The 15,537-nt window shown below is 38.9% G+C and overlaps 2 protein-coding genes across 2 annotated transcripts in view; one reads left to right on the forward strand and one right to left on the reverse strand.

The window, feature by feature from the left end:
• AP3M1 (adaptor-related protein complex 3, mu 1 subunit) overlaps window positions 1-4,376 on the forward strand; it is a 9,769-nt gene extending 5,393 nt beyond the window's left edge. Inside the window, exons 5-9 of the mRNA XM_010000750.1 lie at window positions 1-30; window positions 408-541; window positions 1,222-1,429; window positions 2,786-2,930; window positions 3,996-4,376. The exon at window positions 1-30 is cut by the window's left edge and continues 1 nt beyond it. Of these exons, the coding sequence (XP_009999052.1) occupies window positions 1-30; window positions 408-541; window positions 1,222-1,429; window positions 2,786-2,930; window positions 3,996-4,096 (618 nt within the window). The 3' untranslated portion in view covers window positions 4,097-4,376. The remainder of the gene's footprint in view (window positions 31-407; window positions 542-1,221; window positions 1,430-2,785; window positions 2,931-3,995) is intronic.
• Window positions 4,377-9,059: 4,683 nt separating this feature from the next.
• VCL (vinculin) overlaps window positions 9,060-15,537 on the reverse strand; it is a 38,225-nt gene continuing 31,747 nt past the window's right edge. Inside the window, exons 19-21 of the mRNA XM_010000812.1 lie at window positions 11,171-11,374; window positions 10,497-10,601; window positions 9,060-9,785 (exon numbers count right to left, since the gene is read on the reverse strand). Coding sequence (XP_009999114.1) covers window positions 9,639-9,785; window positions 10,497-10,601; window positions 11,171-11,374 — 456 coding nt within the window. The 3' untranslated portion in view covers window positions 9,060-9,638. The remainder of the gene's footprint in view (window positions 9,786-10,496; window positions 10,602-11,170; window positions 11,375-15,537) is intronic.

Below are 15,537 nucleotides of genomic sequence, written 5' to 3' on the forward strand. Positions count from 1 at the left end.
GGAATGCCAGATCTTTCTCTTTCTTTCATGGTAAACTTATAATATATTTGGGAATTTTAATTGCTTGGGATTTATTTTGCTCAATGAACAGAGGTAAACAATTTTAAGAATACAATTGCTCCTTAACTTGTTACACATATGAAATATAAGAAGTGTTGCATTATATTGTAGAAGTTGCTGCATTGCTCAGTAGTTAGAATGGCTTTTGTCTGTACATAAAAATACCCTCACAGGAACTGTTATACCAGATCAGACCAGAAGTCCATCTAGCTCAGTAGCATGTCTCAGATAATGGCAAGGACTGATACTTAAGAGTCTAAGAAAAAGGAATTGTGTAGAGTTCAGTAGCTAGTTCAAACTGCTGATACTTCATGAGATTTCACTTACCACTCTGCCACTACTTACAGAATCCACGGCTGCTGGATGACGTCAGCTTCCACCCATGTATTCGGTTCAAACGCTGGGAGTCTGAGAGAGTTCTTTCCTTTATTCCTCCCGATGGGAATTTCAGATTGATCTCCTACCGTGTCAGTTCACAGAAGTACGTTTCTGTTTAGACACACTGTTTCTTCAGATACACAATCTACTGCTTTTTATCTGAGGAACTGCAGATTTCTCCTTGTTCTGGGGGGAACTGGCATTGTTGCTATAATGCATGTCTCTCAGGTTTTGTCTCATCTGTTGCTCTGTCCCCTCTAAAACAAGAAAACAGGTTTTCAGTGAGCTGCTGATACTCAGAAATAATTTTACAGTGGGATAAACCACACATGGCAGTAATATAGGGCTCTTCATTCCTGGTAATCATTGTTGCTGCTAGATGCTTGATGGCTAAGTATGTTTACATAGAGGGCTCTGATCTTCATAAAAAGAATAAAGCAAAGAAATCTAAACTGCAGATATTTACAAACTATGTCCGTTTTTACTGCTGGCTGTTCTGAGAATTGGCTCAGTGAGATTGCTTTAAAAAATAAACAGATGGCAGGGAAAAACTCTAGGACAAGTGATATGGAAGAAAATACTTTTTTTTTCCTGTGATTCTTTGCTAATAAAATCACTTCTGCAATAGTGATGAAGAGCTGAGTATCACTTTGCACTTTTGAAACAAACTGATTCTAACTTGAATACCTGCCAGGAACACAAGAACTATTTATGAGAAAGAGCTTTGTTTTTTCAAGCAGAGAAGTAGCCAGGATGCATTCAGCTACTCTCTTCTCTTTTCAGCTTAGTGGCCATTCCTGTATATGTGAAACATGTGATCAGTTTTAAGGAAAATAGTTCTTCAGGAAGATTTGATGTTACCATTGGACCAAAACAGAATATGGGGAAAACAGTAGAAGGAGTTGTCATGACAGTTCACATGCCAAAGGCTGTACTTAACATGAACCTCACCTCTACACAAGGCAGCTACACATTTGACCCAGTTACTAAGGTAAGTCTTCAGTTTTTATTTAAATATCTAAGACAATATTAGAACAAGTCATACATATTGCAGAGCAATGGAGAAGTGTTCCATCCTTTGCAGAAAACTTTCCCTTTGGCATATGTTATAATTAAAAAACATCTCTTCAACCTTTACTTATTTAAAGTTAGATACACACCAGTAGTGATTTTTGGTTCTATCATTCTCCTTTCCCTTCCCCTCTCCTTCTGCTCCTTGACAGCCCTAATACATCACTCTAGTGGATGCAGCAGTATTTTGCTGTTTATTTCAGCTATGGTATATGTTGGAATCTATGCCCTTTAAAACATACCTATCTGGAAAAAATGCAGTAGATGTGAAAATAGGTAGCCAGAAACACAGGGAGCAGATGAGGGGAAAAAAAACCTAAACAACAACAAAAAACAAGATAACAGCTCTTCCAGAAGATCTGCCTCTAGACACACAGGAAGGAAGGCAAAAGGTCTGTAAAACTCTATCTTGGGAGTCCTGCTTTCTTACCTCTTAGTTGTGCTTTGAGACATAAAGCTGCTGAAGCTTTTTAGCACCCAGGAACCATTTTGCTGATGTGCAGTCTGAGCCAAGCCATTCGGCTGGCTCTAACACCCTCCTCTGAGCTTTCTTCTGCCCTTGGAATATCCCAGTCAGCATTTGATTTAAATTTTAAGTGAGAGCTCTTCAAGTAACATTTAGTTTCAAAAAGAAGAGATCTTTTAAAAAGGAAAACACCAATAAAACAGTTTGAAGTTTCCTTCCCCCTCTGCAGAATTATACTGTTTTTTATAAAGAATTGGAATAGCTAGTTGGATTGTAACTGCATTTATCAACAATTTGAAGTTTGGGATGAGAGGAAAAATCTTCTTGAGGACAAGTGAAGGGCCAATTTCATTCCATGAATCTTATTTAAAGTGTAAGAATCAATGAGAAACAAGTGAGCTTCAGGAAAGTTATGTTATCTTGGCTCTTTTTGCCAAGTGCCCTGCTCCTGTTCTCATTCTTGCAGTTAAGTTACTATGAACTTTGTGTTGCATACTATCCTTGCTTCATGGATCTAGCTGACCCAATGTGACAACAGGAACAATCACCATTACTAAAGGAACAGAATAGTAGGTGCTCAAAACTGCTAACAAACACTGACAGGACAAACAAGATGTCAGGAAAGAAAAGACACTGTACTTTCAGGAGCCCTAACCATGCCGCCTGCCATCTTCCAACTGGTAGAATAATTCTCGAGGCTACCAGGCTACTTTCTGTAGCCAGACTGCAAACTAAAAGCTTGACATGAACTTAACTTCATGGCTTGTTTCCTAGAAAGCTACTGCTACTGTTTTCTATTTCCTGACAAAGGTGTTAACTTGGGATGTTGGCAAAATCACCCCTCAAAAGCTACCAAACCTGAAAGGCATAGTGAACCTGCAGTCTGGAGCCCCCAAGCCAGAGGAGAATCCAAGTTTAAACATCCAGTTTAAGATACAACAGCTTGCAATTTCAGGTGAGTGTGTAGGTGTTGTGTGAAATTAGTACTGACAGAAAGAGTAGCAGTAGGAAACAAAGCGAGAAACTGTTCACCTATTAATTGGAAATAGTGATCTGAAGTTGGCTTGGTCCAAAAAGGGAAAGTCTGGTTTAGCCAAACCTGACAATTACCCTTGCTGGAAGATACCCTTGTGAATTCCCAATTGTTTTGCTCAAGGACTGTGAGAAGTGTACAGAAGAATGGAATTTTATTTGTTGACTTGTGCATTAAACATCCAAATTTATCCTTTTAGTGAAGAGTGATGGATGTCTGCAAAAACTTAGATCATGTGAGTTGTCCATGTGTAAAGTGCTTCTGCAAGCAAACTTTGCAGAATTAAGACCTTAACAAAGCAAAGACTCACACCTGCATGGAATGAGAAGGAGTAAAGATTGTAGAAGAGCATCTGTGATAGTTCATATAGTACTTTTCTAGCTAAGTATCAGGTTGTGGTCCTTTTGCTTCCTAGACTACTTTGCTGAATAAATAATGGTTAGTCCTTTTATAAGAACAGAATCCTGCAGTTTCCTCTTAAACTTGCAATCTAGTAGATTAAATCTAGCAAAACATAGCAGATCCCATGGCTGGATGCTAAAGGTAGTAGACCTGTGAGAAAGCAGGAAACTTTCAGATTATTAATAGTTAACTGGGATTTCTAAGCTAATAGCAAGGGGATTGATGGTCCTTGAAATTATGACTTCAGATGAAAAGAATTCTAAAACTTGTCCTTTGCCTCATCTACATCATTGGAAATGAGTGCAGTGTACAGGATCTGTAGGAGGTAGACGCAGTTGTTCAATAGTTCATCCCTTAGAAGGAGGATGTTGGCTCACTGAGTAGAACAGAAGTTTTTGCCCTCCCTCTGACCAGGTGTGAAGAATGGCCCTTTTGCTGTTTTGAACTGGATGAACTTGTGACAGGAAAGAAAATCAGCTTTCCAACCAATTTTAACATGCTTCAAGAAAGCAGGACTTTTAAACAAGACTGACATGATATCTAGCATTCTGCTTTTACCTTTATACTCATTTTTGTCTTTTTCAGGACTGAAAGTGAATCGTCTAGACATGTATGGAGAAAAATACAAGCCTTTTAAAGGTGTCAAATATATTACAAAAGCAGGAAAATTCCAAGTCAGGACATAAGAAGATCCTCCTCTTCCAGGAGAAAATTCCCCTTAAAAAAAAAAAAACAAACTTGACTGCTTAGTGACTTATGTTGCTATAATTAGGTGCCAAATAATTAAGACATTGATTAGTTTGGGATCAAAGAAATTGTGCAGAGCACCTCTTAAAATGAAGGCATAGCTTAGATTTTCTTATTATGGCTTTAAAATAAGGTACTTTTTTTCTAATACACATTCACCTTTTTTTTTTTTACTGAATTGTGAATAGTTTGATGTAGGTGATCCACAGGATGTCAAACACTACACTGCCAGGCAGATACCAAAGCCCAGAGGCCAAAAACATCACTAAGGCCTGACTGGCCATTGGAAAAGCCTGGGGGTGGCACATTATGCTGCCGAAGCTGCCTGCAGAGGAAGCTCAGCTATTTTCACAGCCAGCTGCAAGCTGGCATTCCACAGTGTCATGTAATCCTTTAAGTAGAGCACAGCAGAGAGGGGCAGGGGACCCACAGGGGCCTAAGGACATAGCAAGTATCACTCCTGAAATTGCTTCTCATGAAGAAAAAAAATTATGTCCTTGTTGTTTACAAGAAATTGCCTTTCTCAAGAAGCATTTGCCTTAATCAGCTTTCATTTGTGCCATCTGCAGACAAGCTGATAATAACTTTCTGCATTAAATCTGGGAGGTGATGGTTGCTTCAGTAATCCACTTTCTTTTCATTCAGTCTCAATCACCATCATTTTTTTAAGAATACAATTGCAGAGAATAAGATCTATTTTTTACGTGAAACCTTTGCTTTGATTTAGAAACTCCACTTGTTCAAAATGGATGCCACCACATTTGTTCCATGTGTATACTGAAGTGTAGCTTTTTAGATAGCACAATAGAAGTGTCAAGTGTATTTAATGGTTGTGTGCGTTTATCTTACAAAATAAAGGGAACTCTTCTGCAAACACATGGTCTCTGGTGAAATGTTTGCTATTATAAATTATTAATGATGCTCTTAGGCAGGAGACATCCGATATACAATTAAATTATGACTACTTGCTACATCTTTACTGAACTTGCTCAGTATAAGCAGCTATTTAAAGTTTAGAAAGGGCACTTAAAAGCATGGCAGGTAAGCTCCCTTTCATATTCTGTTATTTTTAAATGAAGGACAATTAATGTTTAGATTGTGACATTTCAAAGACAACAGCGATGATGCAAAGCTGACTGAACTTGTCCTTCTACAGCAGCATAAACTTGCTGACTCTGTAATCTGATATATGCCCCATGGTACCTGCCAGGTTTCCAGCCATACTTTCGGTCAGTACACGCAGTAGGCTGAGAAACTGAAGTTTAGAATTAAGGAAGGGTGGCATATTGAAGATTATTTATTTGCCTAACGTGTTTGGCTTGCAAATTAATGAACAGATGCTAACTTAGCTTCAGATTGAAGAGTAGGAACCAGTCATTCAAAAGTAAGTCAAAATTTTAAGTTTTGGGACAAAAACGTGATCCAGTCTGAAAAACAGGAAGGGGAACCTATCTAAATGCTGGCAGCATGCCAGTAAGAATAGAAATGAGCATCTATTTTCTGCTGGCAATTTTGGTAATATTACTAGGGTAAACTAGGCCACAGACATCCAATTTCAATTTCTGAAATTGCAGTATACTAGTATTGATAAAACAGCACTTTTAAGAACCAGCACATGTAAGAAAGCCTTGCATTTGTGTAAACACATCACTGGGTTTTGAAAGCTACTAACCTTTTCATCTACCTTTTTCAACTAAAGAAACATCCATCAATTCATTATTACTCCTCCCACAGTCCTACTCCATGTTACAGTAAATTACATCCTTCTGTTACAGTAATTTTACTGCAAGACTTGCGAACAGATGTAACTGCCATGTCCCAAGCTGAAGTCTAAGTAGGTAGAGGTGCTCTATACATTAGCAGCCTGGAAACACTGCAAGATCCCCTTTTAGAACTAACACCATTGCCCACACAGACCATGATGTATTTTAACAACTGGCCAACTTCAGCACCAACACTTCCCTTCAGCACATTACAGAACAAGTCTTGCCAACCTTCTGTAACTCAGGCACCCGGGAAACATGTGCAAAGGTTCTGTCCCTGGAAGAGCCTTCATCCATGCTTCACAACCCATCACCAGAAGTGACAGTCAACAAGAATTACACGCACCTGGCAGGAAAGCATCCTGAGCCTGAAGGTTATTTCCAACAGGGAAATGCTGTTGTGAGGCTTGTACCTTTTGCTATAGCTGTGCTGGCTCCTGCCACTTCTCCAAATACAGGAATCTCAACTGCAGAAGCTGCAGAAGGGGGGGCTTTGTTCATATTCTCCCTGCTAAATAAACAAATTGCACCAGCACCTGTATGAATAGTACAGCCTAAGAAATTGGAGAATGTCGTTGAGAAGTGAGTACTGCCAATTTCTGATCTCCCGTTCTCTAGGTGTTCAGTGCTGACAGTGGTGACTGTCAGGTTCTCATCCTCTCTCAGATATGGACAGAACTGTGTGAGCACTATGAAATCTGAATTTTGCCTATTATTACTAAATCCCAGATGCCTTCCAGCACTAAGGGACTATTTTCAGTCCTACAGTACCAATGAACGTTGGTTCTACAAAGTCAGAATATTATGTGTGCTGACAGAAATTTTTCAAGAGAAAAAGTGTTGAAGAGGTTCTTACTGTGAAAGGAAATAGGACAGTGATTCGATGTTAATTGCCCTTGCACCCAAATTAACAATGTAAAATTCAGTTAATTAAGTGGTAGCCAGAGCAGCAGTTCTTACTGAATCAGGTAGCACTCCCAAGTTTTCAGAACCTCATTCAGTGCTACTAGAACAGACGACCATCAGGCCTCTGGAAGAGCTTGCATTTTCTCCCACTGGACTGCAGCTTCCCAGAATTTCTTTAATTACTCGTTTTACAGGCACAAAAGAAAACAGCTTGTTTTAATCTTCTCCTGTTTCATTAAATTGGCCCTTTTTCCTGTTCAGAATACATAGAAACATCTGTATCTCTACTGCTTTAGCTTTTTACTCCTCTTGCTGTTTCAGTGTTCATCTGTTCCTCTGGTATCATTCATACTCACAAGCTGGTATTTGTAGAAATGCATTTTTATTGTTTTAACAGAACCAAAGTAAGGTTGAAAGCATATGCAATACATTTTGGTTTATAAACAAAGTTTTAGAGCGGTAAAACATTTCCGAGTGACATTCGTGGTCTTTTTAAAATTTGCTGTATTTCAGGTCTGAAGGCCAACAGTGTTCAAAAAAGCAGTAACTGCAAAAAGTGGACAAGTATCTTAGCTTCTACAAAAGAGTTCAAGAACTTAGAGCAAACATTCTGGAAAAATATCAAAGGCAACCATGATTGATGACTTTTCTGCAAACATTCCTCAATAAACAAAAAGTGATCTTTGGCATAAACAATTATGTATTAAAGGCATTATTAATATTGCATATCAGTGAAGCAACTCAAGAGTGATGCTAAGAAAACAAATGTCAAAGAAGGCTGAATTTAGGGAGGAAGGGGTGAGGAGGGAGGAGGAAATGGGAGAAGCATTGGAAAATAACAGAGGAAGACTATTTAGAAAATCCCTTACAAATAACCCCTACCTATTCAGTGTTATTTACTATTAAATAGAAATTACTACATTACAATTATGTTAAAGATCTGGTATAAACCAACCAAATGCAAGACATTCAAGTTAAGGCTCTGGCACCCCTTCCTTCCTCTTCCTGTTGCAGGTAATTACAGGTAGAGACTACTAAGGAAAGATCTTAAGTACCACATAGTTCATAATACCCAGACATAAGGAGTGAATTAAAGACAACCACATGTTTACTCTTGCTAAGGTCAGTTTGAGGCAGATGTATTATAATCCATTTAACTTCCCTTTTTAGACAACAGTGCAATGAAGAAGGAGGTTGGGGGAGAAGGTCCAGGTGTAGAGTAACTGTTGCAGACAGGTAAAGGGCAGCTGACTATGTTGTGCCTCTTCCTTCAAGCTGTTAAGACTGAGCAGTTTTTCCAAGAATGCACCTCTGTTAAAGATTGTTTGCTCATGCAACAATTTTCAACAAATTAAGAGGACATCATCAAGTCAGTGCTGATACAGGCAGAAGTCTGCAAGTGTACCTTGCAACTGTACAGACTCATTCTAACAGTAATTCTCCTTTCTGACAAATGCCAGAAGAGACTATGGAACAATTAAATGAATGTGTGTGTTTAAATATATATATATATATATATCATGAGAGAGAGGCATGTTCAATTATGGAAGGGTAAAAGCATCCCAAGTCTATTCTACTAGGAGAGGAGACCAATTTTGTGAGGTTTTTCTTGTTGTGTTTGTGTTTTGTTTTTTAAAGATACAATAACACTTAGTTAAATTAAATATTCAACTTTACAATTTTGAGCCTCCAAACACCAAATGTCAACAAGAATAAAAATATCCTAGCATGTTTAGCATCAGGAACCACTGTTTGCTGGTAGCCATCAGATTACCTACATGTCCCTACAGTGCCTGGGTTTCAGAAAGTTTATCCACTGTTGGAAACAAGGGTAGCAAGGCAAAAGGGGTTTTCTTTAATATCTTTACCCTTTAGTTTCCACTTTGAGTGGCTGCAATAAGATAAGATGGAGGGAAGATTAAAAAAAAAAGCCTAACTGCCTGTGCTCATTTGGTTTTCAAAAAGAAAGAGCCAGTATGTGGCATTTTCTGGTCCTGGACATGCAGCTAAAGAGAACCAGGACTTTTCAGCTCAATACATTACTGAATTGAGCAAGAAGGCAAGAGTTCCACAATTGAAGGTCTCCAGCCATAAGGCTCAAGCTGTCAACAGTGTGCCACTAACAGCCACTGCAAAGCATTTCAGTACAGTACAAGAGTTTCGGAATGCCCACCTACAGGGTGACAGGAGGGTGACAAAGACAGCTCCAGTTTTTGCTAAAGTACTGTTGCCAGGCAAAAATCAAAAGCAAAAAATTACCATTGCAAACATGGAGTTTTAATCCTCACAGTTTACAGATTTTCTGCTGCCTACCCACCCTCCCTTTTAATTAAAAACCCCAAACCTTCCATCATTTTTACATTGTTTTAGAACAGCTAGCTAAAATCCTGTTTAGATTAATGTGTCTGTATGAATGATTGTCTCTAAAAAACTGCCAAGTAACCAATAGTGTCCTAGACTCTCAACAAAAGCTTAAAGTGACATCCATGTTTTATATCATCACATGGAAACTACTGGAATATACAGTGCATAAATGCAATGTGCTTCTGGGAGTACAGAATGAATGAAGATCATCTTCAAAAGCAAAAAAAAGTTAAGAACTGTCTGCTGTTGGAAGCAATTTTGAGCTGTTTGATATCAAATGCACTCCAAAGACATTTGAAAAGCTTTCTCTTATGATTCATACCCTCATAATGGGGTATTAGCATAAGCTAATCTTCAGATCATGTATACAGCACCTTTTGCTGTTACTCCTCTGTTTCCAAAAAAAGGCATTTTATGTTACAGAAGACAATACTTAGGTGACAAGTGTTTATTGATACCATGGGGTCTTTCTGACCCAGCGAAGAGTGAATCCAGCATCTGTTCTTATCTTAATGGATGCCGCTTCAGCTTCTCTCACCGTTTCCTTCACAGATTGCATGAGATTCTGAGCATTATGAACCAACATCTCAGTTGCCTATCAAGAAACATAAAGAGTGCCAATGCATTAGTAAATACCATGTTAAAGACAATAGCATGGAAACCCATTGTGTGCAAGGATTCCCAGTGCAAGCAGCTTATGTCAGTTTATTGCTGCCTTAAACTATGAAAAAGTAAATGAAACAATTAGTCTCTAGAAACCAGCAATCATTATCCTGATTCACAACAAGACTCTTCCATTTCTCACTGCATATTTGTGCAAAATCTAAATAAAATCTTAGTGTCTTCAAGTACAATAATATCTCTCAGAAACCAAAACTGTAGGATTTCAACTGACAACTTGAATTTAGCAACTAACAGAAAATACTCAAGTTGGAGAATAAATATTTTCACCACAACCCACCAGAGGGTGCCACAACTCCTCTAATGTCAAACCAGCCACAGTATCTGCAGAAGCGAGTTCTTCCATTGGCTTACTTTTTCTTGTTAATCAAGAAGATTAAGAAGTTATTCATATAACAGTTTGAGCCAGAGTAGCTTTTCTGGCTTGGGAACGTCTGATGTTCCTCCATTAAACTGTAGGTTCTGAGTCAGAAACCAAGCTGTGATACTGAAATTATCTTCACTAAACAGCTGAGGTAGGCTTCCAAACATCAAGTTCCCCGAATACCTCCGATATTCCATGTTACATATTTTTCTCCGTACAACTCATCATCAATTCTGCACCACCAATTTTTACACCTCTTACCTGTTCTGACTCTTCATCACTGATGTTAGTTCTGCCCAGCATGGTAGCTTTGACAGTGGAGAGAATTTTCAGTTGTGTACTGATGGTTGGGATTCGCTCACAAACCTGAAGATGGGGATAAAACACTTCACATTGTTAACTGAACCAATACATTGTCTATTGGTATCTTTTAAGATAAACTTATTTTGTTTTATTATTAGATAAGGAATAATAATAAAGAGGATCTTAATCCTTAAGACGTCCTAGAAAGTACTGATAGGATACTCAAATCTTATTTTACTTGCTTTGTAAAGTTTTGGGATGGAGTCAGCACTTTTGGCTTCCTCAAGGGTCTGCTTCATTAGCAATGAGATTATGTCTATTTGGCTGAGACTGATAAAAACCGAGTATTATATTTCTGCTACTCTTCTTTGATACAAAGTAATGTGTAAACAAACAGCATTCATGGCACAGTATTTTTCAAAACCTCTCTGGGCAACTTCCACCATCATCAGTAAACAAATCCTGACTTTACAGAATATTTATGGCCACAGGATCTAAAGACAGACATAGAACCGACTTAACTTTACAAACTAAGGAAAGATACGTGTTTTATTGCCACAACTCTTGTGCCTACTCACACAAGAGGAACAGAGAAAAAAAATACAGGAGGCATTCACAAGTTAACTCATTACCTGCAAGAGGTTTGTTCTAATGCGCTTGTCAGTACACTGCTTTGCCACCTCTTTGGCTAGTCGAGTGACTTCATCTGATGCCTTAGCAATATCCTTTGCACACTGGATAAGGGCACGCTTGTTTCCACTGCCTCCTCTCACCAGGCGTGACATCTCCGCCATGAGCAGCGCCATTCGCTTTGCAGCAGCAATAATGTCATTACCCTGAAGAGGACAACGTGAGTTAGTGGTCGTGCCAGGACAGAGGCCTCACAGAAGTCACAGCCGAAAGGCAGCATATATTTTGGTAGCAACCCTTTCAAGAAGTTAAGGATGAAAGAACCATTTGTGAACACAGAAGAGGTTTCTTCAAGGAACAGGAGAGATGTGTGGAGATGTGTCCTGGTTTGAGCCAGGATGAAGCCAATTTTCCTCTTACTGTTTGTTTTTTTTTCCTTAGTAAACTTTCTTCTAACTAGTAGCAGAGTGTTCTAACTAAGACTGATAACAGTGAAATGTTTTTCTAACCGCTGGGTCTTCAAGGTCGCACCTTCACTCTGCCGGCTCAGACACTACGGGGAGATCTGTGACCCCCTGTATGAGGCTGTATTAGTCAGACAGCAAATCTGGCCAGAGATATTCCATTCCATCTATCTACATAAGCTCAGAGGAAGGTCAGAGATCACAGAAAGTAACTTCCTTCCGCTTCTTGTTCCCTTCTCTTCCTTCCATGGCCAGTGTCCAGGGAGGACTCAGCCCATCCATCACTGTCAGCTCCCAGGGTGCGCATCTCCTGACCCTCATCACTCTCCCCTTTTCTCCAGCAGCAGCTCCAGGATTCTTTGGGACTGCTTGCAGCTCAGGAGATGCTGTGGGAGTTGCTGGGGGTGGGGGAGGCGAGAGGCTTTTGCCCATACCTAAACACATTTGTATATAATTGTATATATTTTCTTATATTAGTGTTAATTAAAGCTGTGTAGTTTAGTTTTCAATCCAGTCAAGTTTCTTTCTCTCTCTCCTTCCCTACCTCGCTAGGAGTGGGAGGGGATCGAGAGCATTGTTATCTAACCTGAGTCAAACAGTGACATGTCTCTGACACTTTTCCTCCTAACACTCAGCAAAAAAAGTTCACTTCAAAACTGGAAAAGAAGTGTTAGTTTGTCCACGGAATGAGAGTTACTGCTCTGCTGGCTAGGTTTTAAAATAAAGGATGTTAGCATGTGAAATCCCAGATTTTCCAAAAACTCTTTTTTAAAATCAAAAAGCGTGCTAAATAGCTTGTTAAATCAAATAGCACTGATTAAGTTCAATACTGTAGTCTTAACAGTTGAACATAAGATCCAGTGGCATCTGAAACTGAAGTTGGTAGAGCATCAGCTATGCTGCTATAATGTTAACATAAATGGAGGAGAATCTGTAACATAAGCAACTTTTATCACAAGGAATATGGAAATGAGATACAACTGTTTTTCTTAACTTAGTTATTGAAAAAAAAACTTCCTTTTTGACTAAATCTCCCTCTTAAAAATAATGCTTCCAGGAGAGAAGAACATAATCATTTAGAAGATAATCTAATGATATCTCTTATATTAAAATCCAGGTTTCTGATACATCAAAATTAGTCACAGAAATACTTCTGAGAAATATTAGAAACATAAATTAAGTATGACCAAGACAAAGCCATTTCTTATACACTGTTCCAGAGAGAAACCTAGTGCAAGGAAAAAAAACAAACTTAAGATGATCAACTGTTAGTAGTCTGTTAGTATGTTTAGATTCACCTGGGTGGAAAGTTGTTAGAGAAATAAACTATCTGGTGTTGTGAAGCATTCCTATTGTGCAGATGAAAGATTAGCAGAGTGAGTTTAAGTATTAGCACACTCTTTTCTCAGTATAATGCCACAATTTATGACCAATGAAGTCTGGAGCCAAAAATACACAGCAAGAACCCAACTTAGCAAATGTATTCTCTATCCCTGTGCACATACTTCCATGACTCATTACTAGCAAGTTCAAGAAGATACCCCAGATACTTTACAGATGCAGCTGACACAAAAAGCTGAACTACTCATTACCGTGACCTAATAGCTAAACAGTTTGCTAATATAATCAGTTAGGATGCAAATGACATAACAAAGCTTTTCCATGTTTTCACGTAGGAGGATCAAGAAATTAGGACCAGTGTCATTTACGAAGCTCTCTAACAAGTTATCCAAGCATCAGAATCTGAAAAGGACAAGAACATTTTAAAAGCCCTTTTTATTAAAATAGTTTAGTGTATCTGTCTATGTAAATATACACACACACATACACAGCCCCCAAACCTTTGTTTATTATGCGACACCAACCTCATTTTTTGCAGCATGCTATAAAAAGTGACCAGTCTTGCAAGCATTTGTGCTTAGACAGAAGAGAGAGGCTACTTGTGAATGTCTAAACCTCATATTAGATTTTCACTGGTTTCATATAAGTATGTCCATTCAGCAGGTAACAGCATTCAGTGCAGCTTCGTCATAAAATAATTCTCTCAAAAACAGCGTTTGCAACACAGCCAAGTGCAAGCCAGCAGACAGACACATCCTCTCAGATAAACGCTGCCATACAAAGCCATTCCTTGTTTGAAGGTATTTTAATTCATGGCATCGATGGAGACTAAGCACAATACACATGTTAAATGACTTCTTTAATGATGTGTACTCTGCTGTATCTGAAGTCATTAAGAAACCATTAACCATGGCTTCCCAGGTAGCCCACATGAATGGAAAAAAATAACAATGGGGAGGGAAGGCAACCCCTATTACAATTTGAAACCTGCCTTAACAAAGAACAGGGAGAGGAAGCCTTTGAAAATTAATAGGTGGCCCAAATCAAGCTTCAATCTAGCACTAACAGATCTAGCAAACTTGTGAAGCCATTCTCAGTCCTTAAAATGAAGTGCAGACACACTTGTTCTTTCAAAATGGTGGGGCCCAGCAGGCATCAAGAGTGATGCAAATGTGTCAGCCTTCCAAATGGCTGGATGCACGCGGATCAGTCACCGGGGAGACTCAGGAGTACCTTACTAGACCACTTGGTTGCTTCCCGATGTAGAGACTGAGCAGCAGCCAGAATGGGCTGGTTAACAGGCTGATTGGTTGGCATTAACAGCAGCTCAGGCTCGTAATCATCTTCTATGTCAGAGGGGAGAGTGAATTCAACATCTGCATCATCCTCCTCATCTATATCTACACCAGCCTCAGCCGCTTCATTAATCACAGTCACATCAGGCTTTGCAGGTGGCAGCAAGGGTGGAGAAAGGGGACAGTTAATACAAGAAGCAGAATTTGGTAGAAGAGCATTAAATGAGCAGTTTTAGTGACCAAAACATCCTCTTGGCCTCCCAGCATCTGACAAGGCAGAGCTAGGATGAGGCCAGAGGGAGAAGGAATACAAGATTAGCAAAAGTAAACAAACACTTGACTTGTGAACCAAAGTTACCAAAAATATTAAGTTACAATTCAAAGATGCAACAACATACTTCATCCAAGCATATAGCTTCTACAGAGGCTGACTTGCAGAATGACGTTTTTCTGGCAAGACAGTGACATGAATGGAGTTTCTGCTGCAAAAAAAGCCATTTTGACTGCATAGAAGCAGGCACAGCAGCTGTTGACTCGTGTTTGTGCAGATAGAAAGCTCTGTATGGAAGCCCACTCGTATACATGTGGTAAAAACAGGTAGCAGCAGGATCACAGAAAAACCACTAGACGCTGCTTGCTGAAGAGTTAAAAAAGGATGGGAAACAATGAAGAAGCAAGTGCTGAAGTACCACAGATAACACGAAAAAAATATAACTGAGATATGAAAAGGTGATACCTGAATGTTATTACAGTTCTTAATAACTGAAGCAGAATTAGTAGAATAAGAGGATTATGATCCTGTTTTGCCACAATAAGTTCTATCTATTGGCTTATAAAAAGGATTCAAGCTAGTCTATTGTCTTAAGGTAGAACACAAGGAAGAGGTCTAACAATACAAGCATTTATAGCATTCTATAAGTTTACTAACTATACTTCTTTGATTAAAGCCAAGTGTGATATAAGTCAAACTACCCTTAACAAAAACTACATCTTTTCAACTGGTTTGCTTAAGATATGGTCTTCTATAAGAAAAGCATCTGCACCAACAAAAACAGAAGTTTTGCAGGAAAGTTGTAACTTTTATATATTGCAAAATCAACTCCTCTTCTAAGACATATTCTATTCAAGACTAAATCTAATGAAAAGTTTCCAAACATCTGTCATTCTCTGATTCATACAAATGAGGGTGAAAGACAGGGTCAGTGCTCACTTTGTGCTCCTTGAGAAAAACAGAGTACAGAGAAGCCCAGAGTCAGCTCAGAGAAGAGC

The sequence above is a fragment of the Chaetura pelagica genome, unplaced genomic scaffold (assembly GCF_000747805.2).
Source record: "Chaetura pelagica isolate M959 unplaced genomic scaffold, ChaPel_1.0 scaffold166, whole genome shotgun sequence".
Classification (NCBI taxonomy): domain Eukaryota; kingdom Metazoa; phylum Chordata; class Aves; order Apodiformes; family Apodidae; genus Chaetura; species Chaetura pelagica.